We start from the raw sequence: 17,531 nt of genomic DNA on the forward strand, positions 1-17,531 counted from the left end.
GTTTGATCGACACCATCAGTCTGATCAGAACGTCAACTATATTTTGTCAATCTGATTGATCAGTCGCATCGGCTCGTTCAAATCTATCTTCTTCCCTAATCGGCTCATCCAATTGGCCCCACCAGCCTAATGGACAAGACCCCTTTATTTATTTGAGGAATATGGGCCCCACTATTCTTCAATTAAATGCACTCCTTTAGTATACTCCATTTTTTTTTTTTTTTTTTTATTTATTGGGAGTTCCTTCCCGCATAATATACTGATAAATGAGCTCCTTTTTCAGACTTTGTTCAATCTTAAACATACATTACAACAGAAGTTACAGCATTTCTTTTTCTCTCTCGACAGGAACCAAAGAGCCCCTGAATTTAGAAAAACTGTAAATTTATAAGGGATTTACAATTTCTGAATTTATAAATACTATTAAACGCTAAATCTGACTAAAACCAAAGACCCCCTCACTCTCTCCTCCCAACATATCTCGGAGTAGAAGCATAACAAAATTTTGAAATCCGGTCAAGACCAGCCAGGCCAGGCTCATGCTTCGCAGTAAAAGGGAAGAACCCTGAGGCAATTTCGAAAACAGACAGTTGCCGGATTAGAAAGGCTAGTAGACTGAAAAGGTTCCGAAAGCTTTAAATGCCCCCATTAATGGCAGACTCTGACGGGAGCTCGCCCGCTGCCACTCCTTGGCCTCTGGCTTTGCTTTGGAACCCCTCACTTCCTTCCCTTTGCCCGACTCCTCATTCTTATCGCTGGAAGCCTGCCCCTGCTCCATTCGAAATCGCGCTCCCGTTGAAATTAATTTAAAAAAAGGTTAGCGGGAGATCAAGTTTCTTTCGCAAAAGAACCGCCTTGGAGAAGAAAAGAAGATGCCGAACTGAGAATTTGGTTTCAGGGATGTATAAGAACCAGCTGCAGGAGCTAGCGCAGAGGAGCTGCTTCAATCTGCCGTCTTACGCCTGCGTGAGAGAAGGCCCAGACCATGCGCCTCGGTTCACAGCTTTCGTCAACTTTAATGGCGAGATCTTCCAAGGCCCAAGCCACTGCACCACGCTTCGTCAGGCAGAGCACGCCGCCGCGGAGGTTGCCCTCACTAATCTATCATCAAGAGCCCCTTCTCGCTCCCTCGCAGCTCGGGTCCTGGTAAGCCCCTCTCACTGCTTCTCACAAAATGCGATTTTTATTCACTCTCACATCCCAAGTGCGATCTTTCTCTCTGTTACTGTGTAAAGGATGAGACGGGGGTGTACAAGAACCTCCTCCAGGAGACGACCCACAGAGCTGGGCTGAACCTGCCGGTGTACACGACTGTGAGGTCCGGCCCTGGCCACCAGCCTGTTTTCACGTCCACTGTGGAACTCGCTGGTATGTGTATCTCTGGCGAGCCTGCGAAGACCAAGAAACAAGCAGAGAAGAACGCAGCCATGGTCGCTTGGTCCGCCTTGAAGCAAAGTAAATGGGTCAATAACGGTCTTATTTTCTTGTCCTTTCAGCGCTGTACCGTTTCTTTTTGTACTGATTTCCCTTTTCTTGCAGTGCCTGATTTAGAATCCTTGTCTTGGTCGAGGGATACGAGTGCGGGTGGCGGAGGAGGTGGAGGAGAAGAGCAGGAACAGGTAGTGAGATATCTTCAAAACATAAAACCCAAGGAAGAGAACAGGCATGCGAGGCAGAGGGAGCATTGCCAGCAGCAACAACAGAAGCCGAAGAAAAAGTTAGTCGGTTTCAATGATGGAACCTCCTCCATTTCTTCACCTCATCGATCCGTTAATTTCCAGCAACAATGGAGATCCCTCGATCCCTTTGCTGACTTCACTTCGATCCATTCTTCTCCGCAGCAGCAAAAAAAACGTTCTTTTTTAGCTCCACTCCATCCCACAGGACGAAAACTCGTGTCCCCATTGCAGTTCACTTCAAATTCCTCTGCATCTTCTCAGGAGCCTTTCTCCTCAAGTGGTACGATTAACAGCTCTATAATCCTCCCAACCGCTCGTCCCGTTCCATCTATTGCTGGAAATACCTCCTCCCAGTCTAGATCACAAGAAACCCAAACTCTCTCTGATGGAAAAAACCCAGAGCGATTATATGAGAAGGCTATTCAAGGAAAGCCTTCCTCTTCTTCTGTTCTATCAAATTCTTATGCAGATCCAAACACTTTAGTCCATGCTGGACGGGCATTCAGCCCTCCCCCCATCAAAATTTCGAAAGGGGAAGACCCACAGAGAACCTCTTCAACAATCCCTGTTCCCAAAATAATGAACACGGGTGGATTCCATACCCATGGCATTGCTCCAGCAGTTCAAATCCGGTCGGTGATCCCGGTCTGTTCTGCCCCGCCTACCCGGCAACCACAGCAGTCACCGGTGACAAACACCCTCCCCTCTTTAGTCCCAAACAAAGAAACAGAGAGCGCAATTTCAGGAACCATTCCAAAACTCAACAATCTGCAGCTCTGAGCAAAAAAGAGTCTTTCAATCTCTTATACTATTGTCGTGTTAATCTTCTACAAATCATCCAAGTCCTTCAATTTATGCTTGTGAGCTCCCTTGAGAACTTTGACTTTTGTGCTTCTCTCATCTCCAATGGAGTCTTGTTTCATTTTGGTTTATATATCAATTTTGCTGCCACTTCTTCATGAGCCGCCCAAGCATCTATTAGTCTGCAGATGAATTAGAGGCTAAGAGGCAAGAGCACCATTGCAAACTTCATTGAAATGCTTTATCCAATTTGTTGCCCGTTTCTTATGATACATAATCTATGTTTCTTGGTTGAGTTCTGTATAAATTCTTAATTAATCGTTAGCTAAACTCTTAGAAAATTGCAGAAATTCCAGGTGTTCTTTCTCTGTTGCTCCTCAAAGTCCCCAAATCCGCAAGATTTGAGAAGGAAAACAACAGCCATGGCTGTGTAGAACACAACCGTGCACTTGTGCTGCTGTTCATGACTGAAATGAACAAGCTTTGCAATGCCATTAATTGTTATCTGAGCAGGAAGCCTCAGGGAAGCTATTGGCCATGGTGATGGCCCTGTGTAACGGATGGGTGCATTCAATGCTGCGTTCGGGGGTTGGGTTGAGAGAGAAAGTATGAGGTAAGAAAACAATGCAGTGTGGAGCATAGCTTTTAAGTTTGTGGCCAGTCATTCAATGGTGTCTGTCCAATCCATTAATGCCGATTTCAGTATGGCTGCTTTTAATAATTTTAGGTAGCCATATCGATGTCAGAGAAAGCTCTCAGTCTTCACTCTGCTGATTAATGGTTATTAAAGGCTACTAACATGGCGTAGTAAATTAGTTATCAATTTTCAGTATTATATGAGAAAGTATATAAAAAATTTGAGAATTTGGTCGGTATTACTTTATGATGCGCCCATATGAATTTTATAATATAAATTGTAGAAGTTGGATAAAAATCAAATAAGTAGAGCTGTTAAAATGGTTTGTTTTTCGCGAAGAGCTCATGTTCGGCTTGTTAAGAAACTCGTGTTCAGTTATTTTGTTTAGTTAATGAGTAGAACAAAAACAAATATTTGTTCGTTTGTGTACGGTTGATTTTGTCATCGATGAGTAGTATTTTCAAAAAATTTAAATGACTACGGGGCTATAAAAATTTATAATTAATTAAAAGTATTAATTAAGAAAATATAATAAAAATTATTAAATTAAATTTAAATAATGTTTTAAAATGTCTCATTCCTTAATATCTTATGGCATAATTCTTTGTTCTTAGTTGGTTTTGTTCGGATCGTTAAGTGAACGAGTCGAACATAAACACAATTTTTGAGCTCGAAATATAAACGAGCCGAACACGAGCTAAGCCTGGTTCGCTCGTGTTCGGCTCGTTTACACCCCTACAAATAAATACTACATTAAGAGTAAATAAGAAGTAATAAGATATTTAATAACAATAACTTCAATTATTTTTGCGATTGAAGTTATTGTTTATAATATATAAAATATGTACCAATTTTTCTAATATTATATAAATTTGATATCTTTACAATGTGTTGGGCATGTTTACTTTGTGTTCGATATATGTACATGGCACTTGATCGTATGTCATAGACATTATTTAGATTATTTTTTGTAGTGTTAAAGTTAGGTGATGATGATGGATGATATGAATACAAGCTTATTATGGAAAAGAACGTTTTGTTGTAATGGAAGTGGAGTATTTTTTGCCTCTATTTAGTGAAAATATTATAAATATGATTTAATAGTTTAGATTAAATGATTTAGTAGCCTAGATTCAATGATCTCATTATAGATGATTTGTATACATACCACTAAATCTCTATGTATTTGCATATCTAGCCCAAAAGCTTCAATTTTTACATGTACCATCTTACTCATGCATGTATATGGTATAAATGTGAAATATAAAGTTTAGGTTGTCATATATATGAATACATAAAGTTGAGTGATATGTTAAGTGACCCTAGAATATTTTTTTTATTTATTGTTTAACTAAAATGTTAAAATATGGCTTTCATTTTAGAGATGTTATCTCGAGAAAAATAGAAGAGAATATTGGAAAATTGTGAAAGCCATCATTGCTCTTAAGGTTGATGGTGAGAAATAATATATGTCAATGGCAATTGAGGAATGGATGGATGATGGAGGACTTCAATGCCAAATGGCTTTAGATGATGATAAGCATGAGATGATGGAGAAGATGCAAGATTATTTAAATGATGGAGTATGGGCAACTAAAATCTGTCAATTGGTGTTTGGAGGCTTACATTGGAAGGATGATGGTGAATGGAGTTATGGAATTTTAATACAAATTTTTATTTTTCTTTGTTGTAAAACCTCACTTGAATGTATAAATATATGCCATGGCATTTTGGAGGACAAGTTAGGTAATTTCTATCATAATCTTGACTTTATTACTTGGTATTACACCATTCCTCTCATTGTGTTGATATTTTTTTTTTAGCATCATAGTTAAATTGTTGCTTTAGATTCATCATGATACTTTTTTTTTATCATAAAGATGCACAATTTAAGTTTATAATCATAGTGGTGAGTATTTGATTAAGGTTATTCGATCTCAAATAACAACATTTTTAGTATTATTGAACTCATCCCTCTTAATTGTATTCTTCAACATAAATTTCTTGAAAATAAAGTTCAAATTATCCCGATGTTATTTTCAGAAATTTTTGCTTGAATATTTATGTGATTTGAGACCTAAAATTAGTGCTTAATTTAGTAATTTTTTTAGTGAGATAAGTAGCCCTTATCTTAGGATGAACAGATTGGGACTTGAAAAGGACTTGAAAATTTTAGTGTGCAACCACTTCTCAAAGTTTCCTCTAAATGTTTTCTCAGACATTGAAAATGCTAAAATTGTGTATAGTAAACAAAAATAGTTTTTGGAGGTCCTATGCAACTTAAAATAACTAGTTTAGTGTTCAAGTGCTCAATAGATGACTTGTGCGTAGAGAATGCATTACCATGCATGTTTTGTTACATATAATTTTAGCATTAAAATTTTTAAATTTAAATTTTATTTTATGAAAAAGAGTTTTGATAGTTTTATTTATAAAATAATTGAAAATTCACAAAAAACAATCTATTTTTTTAAATATTTTCTCATTTCCTCTAAATACTACATGTACCTCATTTTGTGGGTATTTGAGAATACATATAATTTTTTTTTTGTCTACAAATTTCCTCAATAAATAAGCTAAAATTTACCCAAGGTATAATTGTAATTATTAATTGAGTCAAACAATCTTTATGACAAGATCTTCATATTTCTCTAAGAATAGGTTGTTCTCATCAAAATGAATTTGCTCTAATGAAAGATGTTTGAAGTTCATAAACCATATGATTGATCTGATTTTTCTTTAATAAAGAGTTCAAATTCCTAATTTCTCTGGCGTAGATTCATTAAAAGTCATTTTGAAGTCCAATATTCCAATTACGTAGATTCAACCTTTCTTCAAACGAAGGATCCACTATCTTAGTTTAGATGGATTAAAATTGGAGTAGATTTAAGCCTTTCATAATCCTTAAGAAAGCTCTTATAGTTCCTGGAAATGGGGGCCAATTATCCACATTTGAATGAACTTGATTCAAGAACAAGTGTCTGAGATTCATTAAAAATATGATGAGACTTAGGGTGTATTTTAGGGTGATTGCAACTATTTGAAGAGATAACTTTTCATTAGATACAAAAGATGCTACCATGGAAAGCTGTTATGGGTGAAGTTGTAAATCTGTTGTGGTTAATTCAGCTGTGCTATAGCTGTTTCTAAATTTAAAACCGTATAGCCTTTCAGTACATATTGTATATATAAGCTAACCATTTCATAATTAACACACATATAACAATACAAATGAAATTCAAATGGTTTATAAAAGTCACAAGTCCAAATCATACATCAAAAGTTATACATCACAAATAATGAGTAATAGAAAAATTAAAATTATAATAACAATAAGTAATTTTTTTGCAATATTAGTTTTAAATTACAAACAATCAAGTATACTAGAAAACTTTCTTTCTAAAGCTACTTTATTTCATGAACTCATATTTCCCAATAAATTAGAGTTTATTAAACAAAAATAGCTTCATATTAATGTTATAATGAAATTTATAAAAAAAAAATTCTAAAAACAGCAATAATACAAAGAAAATGTTAAAAAATGAAGTGAGGTACTAGAGTCAGTATAAATAAACAAATAATTTATCATTATAAGGAAACAAAGGGCCTAGAAATAAAGGGAACTTAGTTTCTTCTATGCAATTAGTATTGAACTCATATATGTCGGAAAACTTGGCAACACAAAGGCCATCTAGAAGGATCCCTAGGGCCATATTAGTAAAAAAATAAAGGGATCTTGGTTGCATTGCTACCAAACTCCTATAAGTCAAAAATTATAATAGCACAAAGGCTATTTAAAAGAGCCCATATGGTCTTATATCTCATCAGAGACCTAAAAAAAAAAAATTTAAAATACACATTGCATAAGAGTTCATCTAGGTGAGAGAAAACATAAGAACTTTGTATTGTAATACTAATATCTATGAACCTTTTGCATCAACCTCAATTAAACATAGTAGAAGAATAACCAATGAGAAAAAAAAAAGAAAAGTTAGTTGCGCGTGTGCAGTTCATCAGAAGAACGTATTAAGGTTCTTAAGTAAGGTAACAACCAACAGTATAAATATGAGTATTAATCCTCACATTTTAGCAATTTTGATACTTTCAAATGATTAGGATGTTACTAAGCGTTTTATTTTAATGTTTTGCTCACTTCTTCTTTCATAAGATAATACTTAGTGTCCTACATGATACTAGTAAGACATATAGATTTACATGCCATATTCATTGTATTGTAACTTGTATAAAATTTGGGAGAAACATGTACCTTCACCCTTCAAAAAAGCTGAAATTTACTCCAATAATGATATGTGGATGAAAACAATAAAAAAAGAAATGAACTCATTTATAGAAAATAATACTTGAAAACTTATGCAAAGACAATAGAAGCAAGAGTTTTGGAGGTTTTGCAAAGATTTTTAACCATAAAAAAGTGATTTCAGGGATTGAGAAGCCATGGTTAAAGAATGATGGAAGGAAAGAAGTTTAATTAGAAAGAGGGAGTACTATTTATAAAATTATTTTACTTTAGTGGTGAAGTGTACATCAACTAAGATTTTGCTTACTTTTATTAAAATTTAATTTCAATAAAATAGTAAAATAATTAGGTATCACAACCACATTTCTTCATGGAGCATAGGAGGAGAAAATATATATGCAATAGATGGAAGGCCTCTAGGTCAAAGGAAAGAAAATCATGTTTATTTGATCAAGAATTCTATGTCTGGCCTAAAATGCTCCCCTTATCATGTTATAAGAAATTTTATCAGTTCATATGCTTAATTTATACATTTCATATGTAATAAGTACATATAACCCTTATTTTTTAAAATGATATACATAGAACTTGTAGTAATATGTTAGAAATTACAAAAGAAAATTATCAATTTAAAACTACTTTTAAAAGGAAATATCTTAAATATTTATAGGAGATCCCAATCATAAAAATGACACAGACATGATGGAAACTTGTTGTCACATTAGCAAATGTTTAATAGTAATATGATTAATAAATTATGAATAATTAAATCTAGGTAGATAAAAACATCTATTTTACAATATTTTACGTTGTTAATATAGGCTTTCCATTATTAAAAGAATTGAGAATAAAGATGGAAAAGAATTCCATAATTTAGTGATGTTGATTTCCTTATATATTATATAGTGTATGTGACGACTACTTTTATATTATACCAGTACACCTCCTATGGTCTGATCTTACAATTTGGCATGCATCTCATATTTTTTTTTATGTTTACTAGTTTTTCAGAGTTTTTAGAGTTAATTTTATACTCAATTTATTCATCATTCGAGTAGTTTTGATTTGGAAAAAAATTTAACATATAAAAATGGATCTCATCATATTCAAAAATTATATTTCATGCCAAATTTACAACCTATTTTTACTAGAATGTAGAGCATATTTAACTTAATTTATTTTAACTCGTTTTTATGAGCATCATAAATATATAAATAAAAGGATTCTAATTGGATCCATCTTTCTTAAGTATTTGGGATCTATTTCTTGACAATTTCTTCCAGAATTTTTGAAGCTATATACTTTATGATTTAAGAAGTTTTATATAATATTTATTTTTAATAAAATAATAATTCATTTAATTACATTTTTATAATTTATTAATTATATTAAAAAATGCCTTACAATTCCCCTATCTAGTTTCATTTTTCTGAGTTTCCCTTAATGAGAACAAAAAATACATTTTTAGAGATAGAAAATGATATTGGAGAGCTTAGAACTGATTTCATACATTTAGCCATGTTTGATTTATTAACATTGAATAAATATTTATTTATTTTTAATTTTGAAAACTACTGCAAATTTTAAGCAGCCTAGTATGATGTGGTTGCTCTCCCTTGTTTAATTGGCATGTCTTATTTCAAAGAAGGGTAAAACTACGTTGACTAGAGACTTTTGATTATTATTGAGAGTTTGACATTATATATGTTACAATAATATATCTATATTTTTTACTATCATGGTGATGTGTGTATTGTGTTGATAAAGAGAAAATATCAATCATAATTGTTGTATATATTTCTTTTTATTGTATTGTGATATGATCTGAAAGAATTTTAGTTATTTTGTCATATAATATTTTGATGATATTATTAGTTGTGTTTATAACAAAATAAAAGAAAAATATGCATATAAAATTCCTTCCAAATGGATTTTACGTAATTATTTAACTATTATGACCTCAACTTGAAATGATCCGCCTCGATATGACGGGTTGTATCAATTTGAGTCGTGATAGTGCACATATTAATAGATTTAGCCTGCTTGATTGTCAATGGTAGCGCTATAGATCTTGAGGTTCTTAAATGTTTATAGGTGCTAGATTTTTGTATAAGGAAACTAGAATTTTTGATAAAGTTCATAATTTTGTATATTCAAATTTTATAGAGGATTTAGATCACAAACTATCACTCAATATATGTATTGTAAGTTAAAATATAAAATGACAATCAATGGTAGCTTTTCTACTAGTTGAATAAATTATCTTAATTAAGGAAGTAAAGGTGAATATTTGGGTAAATGAGTTAATTGTTAACTTGACTATTAAAACATAATTTAGAATAGTATTATTTGATATTTAAAATGTGATACACTTATCAAAATGCATCAATCATATAATCAAATGTATTAAGAAAGGACAAAACTGATGTGATTCTTTGTCTTCTTAAAGATGTTATCAAATGTTCTTGTATAAGTTGTAATAATTGATACATTGGGAATCTCTATAGATATGATAGCATAAGCTGGCCATTGAGCAATCTCATTTATTAAGTTAAGAACTGTAAATAGCGCAAAAAGTATTCTATGATTAGTGCACTTCACTTTGAATAATGAATTAAAATAATAGTCATGTGAGAGATCATTAATTGATAAATAAATGTCTGTCATTTTAATAATGAGCTTGTATTTTGTTTCTACTTTGGGAGTTAATGTTGACTACTTTCTTTCTCTTAGTTCTATAAAAGTGTGTGTGTGTGAGTGAGGGAGTGAGTGAGTGAGAGAGAGAGAGAGAGAGAGAGAGAGAGAGAACTATAGTAGTGAAACAATCCTTTTACAATATTAATAAATTGGGAGAGATGTAGAGTGGCTATATGTATATGTCATCCTTAGCCTCTTTTTGATAAAACTTTTACTAAATTTTATGTCTGAATAATACTGATGGAAGCAGAGGCTGGTCGACTATTTTAGAAGGTCGATCACCCCAATCGATCGGTTGGCCACATCACAGATGTATCGAGGGATGAAAAGATGTTAGACATACGAAAATGTGTCGAATATATGAAATTATGTCAATAAAGACAACAATAACCGGTAATTTTCCGGGACAATATTAATTGGTAACTCTCATGGACAAGAATAACTGGTAACTCCAAGGGATAATAATAACCAGTAACTCTCAGGGACAATAATAACTTTTAACTCCAATGAGTGTAACAACTTGTAACTCCAAGGGGTAAATATGTAATTTTCTAGAAACCCAATATGATTTATAAAAAAGAATGATTGTTTTCATGTAAAGGGGAGGATGTCATTTGGGTTTTCAGCTATTTATGCTTACTCTCTCATTCTCTTGTAACAACTTCTTTCAATATGTAAAATGAGTCTAAGAGTCCAGAGAGTCTCGATGGGGCCAATCGCTATGTCACTCTCTCTCTCTCTCTCTCTCTCTCTCTCTCTCTCTCTCTCTCTCTCTCTCTCTCTCTCTCTCTCTCTCTCTCTCTCTCTCTCTCTCTCTCTCTCTCTCTCTCTCTCTCTCTCTCTCTTGTTCGCTTGCTCACTCTCTCGCTCTTTTTCTCTCCCAAGGTCCGTACACTCAAAGCCTTGGGCATGGTCTACAGAAAAAATTTGGATCCAACAATGATGAAGTGAGTGTGGGCCATGACATCAACAAGAAAATGGGTAACACCGATAAAAAAAAAAATTCAAAGAGACACTCCAAGCAAAGAGCAGTAGAAATTCACACAACTGTGGGTTCACATCATTTATTCTGCATCGTCGAAAACCTCCAAGAAACTCTATCTCCATTCACATAGTTCTGTAGAAATCTTTTTCATGTTATTTTTTTGTAATAGATTCAATGGAGACCGAGCCTAATGTTTTTCTCCGAAGCCGTTAAAATTTCCAAAGCAATAACATTCTATTCTTATATTTATGCATTGACATAAATACCTCTCATTTTGTTTTTGCTTCCAACAAGCCTCCCTCTGTCTGACCGATGCTCCGGTCGCCTTCAGCTGACCATCGACTTCTGGCAACTTCTGGCCGATCACCTGCCTCCAGCCGACCATTTTAAAATGAAAAAACAATCGCATATACACCGCCCTTTTCATATATTTATTTATTTACATAGGTATCACTCAATTCGTTCGTGCTTCCAACAAGCCACCCTCTAGTCGACCACTGCTCTAGTAGCCTCCGTTCGACCATCTACTTTTGGTCGACTATATGTCTGCGTCTGGTCATAAAAAATAATGATGGCTGAAATACCCGAGTGATCGAAATAGGCGACCAAAAATTTTGGTCGATCGAGATAGCTAACAATGATATTTTATTTTCTTTTCTGAAACATCTATATCTAAATTCATCTAATTATGTTTTCCTATGTCTCAAGGAATTTGAAGAGTTCACAGTTGTCTAAATCTAAGCCAACACTCGGGAAATTCGAATCAGCAAAGCAAATCAAAGACGCATGTCTACGTAACAAATGTGGATCCAACATATTTAGTTCATATTTCATTTTCTAATAATTTTCTTTTTTTCATATCAATTGAAGCAAGATTTACCACGAGCAATTACTGTCGTTGACCATTGCCAGCCAAATAATAATCAATTTGGTATAAAGCGTAAATGGCCTTAATGAGCATTTTTCTCTCCAAAGCTTAAAAGTCTTCAAAGATTTACATGCATACCACTCCATTCTTATGTATTTACATTTCTAACTTTCTTTTTTACGTAAGAACCACCTTCCCGTTGCATGAAAAAGATGTCTTTGCATATCTAACACTTACGCTTTCATTTTTACATACCCATGCATGAAAAGAAGTTATCGACACTTTAAAAGTTAAAAGTCATTTCGAGCAGTATAAATGTTAAAAAAAAAAAAAAAAGGGTTTAGAAATGTAAATATATAGGATTTGAGTGGAACACATTCGTAAATGCCTTAAATTCATTAGGTCCATGCTAAGCTTAATAACACTTTAAATGAATTCTAATGAACTTGGGTACCGCCGATAGTGTTCTGCCAGATTCTCATCCCGCCACGAGCAGAACGCCGAACCAAAAAGCAGAAATTCGCGTCCCGCCACCGCAACGCAAGGGGGACAGTGGTCCCAAACTAACCCTTCGTCATAGCGCAGTAACCACTGGTTGAAGTTGCCTTGACCAGGCGCGCATTTTCTGTCCGAACACCTGACGCACCTCTACGTGCGGTGCATGTTATTCCTGAGTTATTTTCACGGTATTTCTGGGTTATTTCGGGATGATTGAAAATAACACAAAATAACCTAAAAATAACTCAGGAATACTCTGCGCCGCAAGTATAATTACGTCAGGAGTCCGCATAAAAAAATTTTTGCTTGACTAGAGGTTTCATCTATTTTATTCCAATATCGATAGCTAAAGGCCACTAGAGATAGAAATAATAAAGGAAGATTTACGTACATACCACTTAATTCCTATGTATTTACATATCTAACATCTAAACTTCAATTTTATCGACTTAAACTGAAAAATAGAGATATTTTTGATGTGATATGAAAAAATAGATGATATAAATGTAAAAAATAAAGTATAGGTTTTAGATATGTAAATACATAAGAATTGAGAGGTATCTATATAAATGCCCCTAATAAATTTCAAGCAATTTAAAATAAATCTTAATTGAAATCAGTTCGGAACTATTAGAGCACATCAAATGTGATCTAATCCAAATATTATTATTCAAGCCTAAATAGCATTCTGCAATAAAAAGGTCACAACGATAGAAATTAAATGTTGAATGTTAGGAGCCCAACAATGGCCCATTCTATTAATTGTTGTTTTGTGGGCCGGTTTGCCCACTGATTCACAAAGGACCATATTCTCACAAATGAAATTCTTATATGAAATTGTGATTTTGCTTGTTGGAGCGGCTCCTATATATGAAAGTCACGTGACAAAATGGGCATCGTAGTCTTCATTTGAAATAGGAAAAATTTACGGTTCCTTGAAATAATTTGGCGAGACAACATGATACACTATTTTTTCAAGCGAAATATGCATATACACGTCGAGTGTGTTCTCAAACAAAATCTTCAAATTCACTAAATTTTCATCCACATAAACTAAAAGACACCCAAAGTTGTCTCCATGCAAAAGTGCTTAATTAAGAGCACCCAAATTGTAACAATAATTAATCTTCAGACTATTGCATTGACTTTCTCATACATTTGCCTTTAATCAATCAACCTCCCCATCTATTCACTTTTTGGCTATGTTTTCTTTAATATAAGAAGATTCTTATAAAATGATCGTTCGATCGATAGTATTCGCATGATATGAATGGTTCAGGGGCGCTAAATTCGGTTTATTATGATGCAGTCCAAGTTGGTTTAGCCATTTAAATGGACAAGAGATTATAATGACTTTAACGATAAAGTGCATGCATCCGACATATTTTTTTTAATTTTATTACATTAATTACAAAATTCTAAAAGAATTTTATTAAATTTTGAAATATGGATCAAATGTTGTTCCTACTATGAATTAGTTGCATGCATGGAAAGTAATAATGAAGCCCAAAATTGAGGGTGAATTGGGCATTTCAACAATTATTTATGTAAATTTTAAATTTTTTGATGAAATTAAAATAAATAATTATAGTATAAATTTATAGTAACTCACAATTGCATAATAAGCAGTAAGACTATTAAGAGAATAAAAGAAAATACAAAAATATAGACAAAATAACATGTGTAGGAAAATAGATAAAAATATAAGAGAAGGTACAAAAAATTTTTATGTGGTTTAGGGTTTAAAAATGGACACAAAATGTGAATTTTAAATTAGAACGGAAAGAAACTTATGTCAAACTTATGAAATGACGTACATCGTACGAAAGTAAAAATTATTCCATACGAACAGCACATGCATGGATGCATGCGCTGCCGTATCTAACCGTAGATCAGAGTTTTTTTTTTTTAATGGGGCCCACCGAAATACAATTTTACTCTGATCAACGGTTAAGATCGGACAATTCATGCATCTCTGCATGTGTTGTTTTTATGGAATAATTTTTCGTACGAAAGATTATTTTGACTATCGAAATACTGTTGATATTTCTTGAAGGAAGAGAATTTTTAGAGTTTTTAATTTAGGGAACTATGAAGAGTAAAAAACGTGGTTTTCTTGCCAAGCACCATGTGCTGGAGCATTAATCTAGTAAAAAAATTTGGCCAATTGATTCTTGAGCCCATATTTAAAAATTACTTATAGAGTTTGGTACGTTAGGAAATATGTGTCATACAAGAAAATGACAACATGTGATTTTAGAGGTAGCCCAATTTCAGAATAATGCATGATTTAGTTAGTGTAATGTGTGTGTGTGTGTGTGTGTGTTAATATATATATATATATATATATATATATATGTGTGTGTGTGTGTGTGTGTGTGTGTGAACTTTAAAGGAAAAAAAAAAAGCATGCCATTTAATACTTAATATAGGAAGGTTATACGATAAACCAAATTTAAAGATCAATTTTTTAATTTAGTTGCACTTTATTTGATCTATCTAAATTGAATGTATACTTGAAAAAGATGAGTAACATGTTAGAGTATCCAATCATATCTTTTTTATCATTAAAATCAAATGGTGAGGCATAAGGCTCATTGAGCTAACAATACAAATTAATAATAGACATTAGGTTGACCAAAATTTTGATATGCCTAAGATTATTATAATGACATAGGATGGATCTTGCAAGATAATGTCTTACAAAAGAACAAAACAAGCTAGTAATACTTAACTTTATGGTATAGGATCTTAGAGCCTAATTAAGAAATACAAGGGCATTGCTTGTTGTCATCATTAATACATAAATTCCATATGTATAAATTATAATTGAAGAGAAAGATTGAAATAATAGATAAATTTTCCACCCTATTAATGAGGTTAAGAAGCAAGAGTCTAAATTTATGAATAACATATAAAAGGTAATGATGGTACCTCTATAGAATAATATGGCTACAAAAAAGTATGCAATTAAAGAATAAGATATAGATAATTGGTGGATTAATTAATAGATGGATTACAAACTTATATAAACACTAGTTAGTTTAGAAATTAGAGAATTTGAAATTATTTAAGGAGCTTTTGAGCTTTACAATACTTAAGATTGGTTACGAATGATTTATAAATCATATGATGGTATATGATTGACAATTCTTTTGAATGGTATAATTTTAATAATCATATTTCCTGTAAGAATATAGAAATTATTTGTTCAGACAAAAAATGTGAAGCTAGTCATGTAATGTTTAATAACAAAATAATAGAGATGTGATATTAGAAAACTTGAGGTTTTGAGAGTTCTTAAAAAAAATTATAATAAAAATATTAGATTCATACCATGGGATTATATTTGATGTTTATCTAAGGGATTATTTAACAATTCTAGGTTTGAAAGGAGATATTAGGGTCATAATTATATGAGGATGGGCCAATGTCAAGCGGTTTTATATCTTCACCAGAGACACACTAATAGAGCTTTGTGTTTGCTTTTCTCAGGAATTCTCTAGGGACCTTCGATAGAGATATAATGAATGATGTTAATAGGAAGTCTGCACTTGAATCTCTAAACATTAATGAATTTTAAATTATAATTATTTGAAAGGGAACTCAATCAAGTAACTTATGGTTGGACCCTGCTCACGAGGTGAACAAGGAAATGTTTTAGTTTATAAAGATTTTAATTTTCTAGTTTGAAGTATTGAATTCCAGTTTAATAAGAGGCGAACAAGGACAAAGCCAATGGCTGTGAGCCCCACTCCCAAGTATAGAGAGAGTTTTTCACAAGCTTTAGAATTTGAATGAGTGGCAGCCTGGTTGGGGAATCTTCAACTTTTAAAATGCTTGCTGACAATCTTTTTACCAGTTGCAGCATTTGGTTTTCCACAATATCTTGATAAATGTTGAGCATTTGTTGCCAGATTTTTAGATAAAAGGCTTAGTTCTACTATTTGACCGGTTATTTTTTGTACCTTCTTGGTCTTTCAAGGAGATGATTTGTTTAACAGTGTTTACACTTTTTTCGGGGTTGTCTTTCAATCCCTTCGGGATCAAGAGGTAGCCAAGGAATTTGCTAATCGAGGCTCTAACTATACATTTAATTGGGTTCAACCTCATATTAAATTTTATAAGGGTTTCAAATATTTCTTTTATATCAGACATGTGTTATTCAGTCGACTAACTCTTAATCAAGTCATCATTGACATGCACCTCAATATTTTTATCATTTTAATTAAAAATAATTATATCCATGAGTCGTTGGTACATGTCCCGGTGTTCATAAGCACAAAGAACATTACATTGTAGTAAAATACATCCTCACTAGTAATAAAAATTATCTTTTCTATGTCAGTCAGACGCATCTTGATCTAATGGTAGTTGAAAAAAGCATCCAGAAAGCTCATTTCGAATGTTTGACTATTGAGTTTACCAAGGCATTGATTATTAGTAGGTAGCAGTCCTTTGGGCAAGCGGAGTTAAAATTTGTATAGTTCACGCATATCCTTCACTTACCTTTCACTTTACACACCATCTCCATGATGGAGTTCTAGGTCAGGTATTGCACCTCCCTGATGTAGCCGACCTCCTCTAGCTTTAACACTTCTTTCTAAATTAGCCTGACCAACATCATGATGTAGGACCTTATTTTATGCCTCATCTGTCAGATAGTTGAGTTGACATTCAGATAGTGGCAGATCACATTGATTGGGATGCCTAGCAACTCCATGATAGATAATTTAAATACATCTTAATGGTTCTAGAGGGTCAACATCAACAAGTCCTTTTATCCTTCATCAATTTTTTTTTACTAATTGGAAAGAATTTATTGGATCCTCCTCATTCATAGAAATTTCAAGGGTGGGTTTGTAGGTCCATGTGTCCCCTTCCCATTGTCTATTAATCTCCAAGGCTTTTGCTCCACACTCCCAACAGCCCAGAGGTAGTAGGTCCAGGATTTCTCTAAATCAACTTAAACTCTTATGTTTTTTGGTTGGTCAAAAACTTTATTGCAATGTGGTATGTCTAGACCATGACCCCGAAATTTATTGAGAAGTGAACGTCCAAGGATGGCGTTATAAGTAGGTAGTGAATCCACCATCAAGAAATTCTCG

General features: G+C 33.2%; 1 protein-coding gene across 2 annotated transcripts; it reads left to right on the plus strand.

Annotated features, from left to right (window-relative positions):
* Positions 1 to 449: 449 nt before the first annotated feature.
* On the plus strand, positions 450 to 3,366 carry LOC110032396 (double-stranded RNA-binding protein 3-like). 2 transcript variants are annotated; one of them, XR_002294851.1, is made up of 4 exons: positions 450 to 1,146; positions 1,236 to 1,455; positions 1,540 to 2,539; positions 2,828 to 3,366. XR_002294851.1 is itself a non-coding variant. In XM_020736019.1 (3 exons), exons 1-3 carry the CDS (start codon positions 901 to 903, stop codon positions 2,457 to 2,459), a joined length of 1,386 nt encoding a protein of 461 aa, XP_020591678.1. In that variant the 5' UTR covers positions 450 to 900; the 3' UTR covers positions 2,460 to 3,366. The 2 variants fall into 2 exon arrangements, 1 of the variants encoding a protein (XP_020591678.1); XM_020736019.1 differs by having other exon boundaries at positions 1,540 to 3,366.
* The last annotated feature ends 14,165 nt before the right edge of the window (positions 3,367 to 17,531 follow it).

The sequence above is a fragment of the Phalaenopsis equestris genome, unplaced genomic scaffold (assembly GCF_001263595.1).
Source record: "Phalaenopsis equestris unplaced genomic scaffold, ASM126359v1 Scaffold000937, whole genome shotgun sequence".
Classification (NCBI taxonomy): Eukaryota; Viridiplantae; Streptophyta; class Magnoliopsida; order Asparagales; family Orchidaceae; genus Phalaenopsis; species Phalaenopsis equestris.